Below are 2,730 nucleotides of genomic sequence, written 5' to 3'. Positions count from 1 at the left end.
TTGACTATTTTCTTTTTTTTCATTTTTCATTGTCGAAATGAGTCAGGTACCATTACATCTTGTACATTTTTATGCCTTGTGTCTTCAATTTTTCTCGTTCTTCGCATTGGATGGATCGTCATTTCTACTGGGTTCATAATTCCATAGCCAGGAACGACAGTACCTGTTGGGTACTACAGGAACTGCACATCACCACAACGAAATTGTCGATATTTTTTGCGACCGACTCGGTAAAATTATCAGTGAAAGATAGTGTAGAAAATCTGATCAGTGATCTTATCTGAACGATATAACAGCATTTTGGACTATCTTGCCCATTCCTTTCGGCGCAGTACGTTTCAGTTTGTAAATACATCTAGCAATCGAAGAGGCAGTACAATTTCGCACCTTCCGGCACGGTGTCAGCTTTCTAAAAAATCTCGTCGATAGAGGGATTTGTAGGTGTGAAAATTTTACAAGGTGCCTGTAAGACGTAATCCCACGATCGCGTTTGTTAGATCTGATCATCTAATAGCGCCTTTTCACTAGAATCGTAACGTTTACCAACGGTGACGCTTCCGAACGGACAAGGTAAGATTCACAATACCATCGTTCGGGCAGATGCTGCTCTGGATGGTCGTAGCTGCGATGAATGTTTGGGATGGAATAATGATCTCAAACACAACATTTTTCTTGACCATTTACAATCATTTACAAGCTTACACGGGTGTTGTGTTATAACGTTATTTTCGGTAAAATATTCGGTGTTTTCATTTATGATCGTTCTTTCCAGCGCGTCACTCATTCCAGTTCAACCGCACCGGATCCCGGAACCAACCGTCAAAATTAGCGGAGAAGCAAGAACACGTAAAATGTCCTTTAGCTCGGACTCGCCGGATGCAAAGAAGCCCTGCAAGGGTATTCTGAAATCTTCCAGCAGCTTCGACAAACACTCATCGGCGGCATCTTCTGCGTATGTGTACAACTACATCCGGATGTAGTCACCGGGTTTGTGACTGTTGGTATTAACTTCCCAAACTGTTTTCCATCGTAGACATCGGAAAAGCGCCAAATTCGACGAACTGAACGTATTACAAACGTACCACCCGCCGGACAAAGACTATGGTCACATGAAGGTGGACGAACCCAAAACACCGTATAACTACGTGGAGGAAGGGGACGTCGATCAGCTCGACGCCGAACTGCTGGCAGAAAGGTAAACATCGGCACGGTTCCTATTGTTGTGCAAAACATAGTGTAAATGTTTTGTAAACGTTTGTGAATTCAACGTTGGACTCCATCGATCATTGTATATAGTGTAGAAGCTAATTCCGTTTGACGACAGATAAGAGAGATGTTTGATTAGTACGTATAGTTTTAACCCCGCTACTTGTTTTTAGATTGCGCGTGGCAGCTAACTCGAAAGAAGAGTCCGCATCAGAGGAAGAATCCGAGGAAGAAGAGGAAGAGTTAACTGAGGAACAGAAAAAGCGCAAAGTTGAATTCGAACGGCGCCGAAAGGCGCATTACAACGAGTTCGAGGCGGTCCGGTTGGCACGCAAACTCATCGAGGAGGACGAAGACGATGAGGACGACAACGTAGAGACGGATGGTGCGGCCAATAGTGGTACCGCCGCCGGTACAAGCAATGCAACTGAATCGACGGTACCGACACAGGCCGCGAAAGGTGACACATGCATGGAAGTGGAGGAGCCGGACGACAGCGCGCGAAAGCCGAAGCTGTCCACTCCTGAACATCAGGCCACTCGGTTAAAACCAGGTATGGAGGAAATCGTCTAGACGCACGGCGTTAACGATATCCGCGCGCGGTATGTGTGCCCGGAAAATAAATGTTTCCATGCTGAGGACGTCGTTTGTGATGTGTTCAGCTCACTAACGCAAACAAGCAAACACCTTGCGCACGTTTGCGCCACACGTGTAACACAATGTGGAATATTTCCCAAAACAAGACGCAAGGCTACACCACTCTGCCACTTTGTAACTTCTATAGACGGCGTATAGCCTGGTATGCACGCAAACAGAGAAGGCAGAAGTTTTATCTATTTTATTTTTATACACATTGAAATGCGCTTCCCGTGTTGTGTACCGCTTCGGATGGAATGGATCTCCAGCGTGCTGAAATTTTATATATAAAATACCGCAATGCAGTTAAACTAGACACTACTCTAATTGTTCGAACATTGTACGAAAGTTACAGTCAAACATAAGCAATCAAACGTAGAACGATTTCGTTCGTACAACATAAATACTTCAGGCATACTTTAAACATCACGTCATTATTGGTTTACGATAAATCGTTCGCGATCATATCGATCGTGTAATGAAATATTTCACTAGTCAATTGACGACGTAAACGCCTACTTTGACCCACCTTCCCGTCGATTTCTGCGATCTTCTAATGTATTTTCTTTTCTTTCATTTCTTTTGCTGTATTTCCGTTTCTCTATCAAAACTCACACTGTTTGTTGATTAATGGCTACTGACAAAATTAAAATCACAAATTATGTTTCTTCATTATTTATATAACTACCCTATACGCCCGACTCTTGTGTGTTGTACCTATGTTCGTCCTGGCTCCAGTTCACTCTAGCTCGGCAATTCTTGAGGAAAGCTCCGAGCTAAGTGGACCCCGCAGCTCGGTTATCGCATTAATAATGCTCGTGTCCATTGGATTGATGATCTTTTTTATAGTTTGCTTTACGTTACTGTTTTTTTTGGTGAGAAACAGCA

General features: G+C 43.6%; 1 protein-coding gene across 1 annotated transcript; it reads left to right on the top strand.

Annotated features, from left to right (window-relative positions):
- Positions 1 to 214: 214 nt before the first annotated feature.
- Positions 215 to 2,730, top strand: LOC131263555 (protein phosphatase inhibitor 2). Its single transcript, XM_058265768.1, has 4 exons — positions 215 to 570; positions 773 to 952; positions 1,034 to 1,195; positions 1,380 to 2,730. The coding sequence occupies exons 2-4, from the start codon at positions 852 to 854 to the stop codon at positions 1,777 to 1,779; spliced, it is 663 nt and encodes a 220-aa protein (XP_058121751.1). The 5' UTR covers positions 215 to 570; positions 773 to 851; the 3' UTR covers positions 1,780 to 2,730.

Source organism: Anopheles coustani, chromosome 2 (assembly GCF_943734705.1).
Source record: "Anopheles coustani chromosome 2, idAnoCousDA_361_x.2, whole genome shotgun sequence".
Lineage (NCBI taxonomy): Eukaryota > Metazoa > Arthropoda > Insecta > Diptera > Culicidae > Anopheles > Anopheles coustani.
Note: the sequence above shows the minus strand (reverse complement) of the source record. Positions and strands in the feature narration are given on the sequence as shown.

Bases quoted from the DNA above. Each gene is read 5' to 3' on its own strand.
- LOC131263555 (XM_058265768.1), top strand. From the start codon at position 852: ATGTCCTTTAGCTCGGACTCGCCGGATGCAAAGAAGCCCTGCAAGGGT. The intron at 953-1,033 runs GTATGTGTACAA...TTTCCATCGTAG, and splicing joins TCATCGGCGGCATCTTCTGC to ACATCGGAAAAGCGCCAAAT. The intron at 1,196-1,379 runs GTAAACATCGGC...ACTTGTTTTTAG, and splicing joins GCCGAACTGCTGGCAGAAAG to ATTGCGCGTGGCAGCTAACT.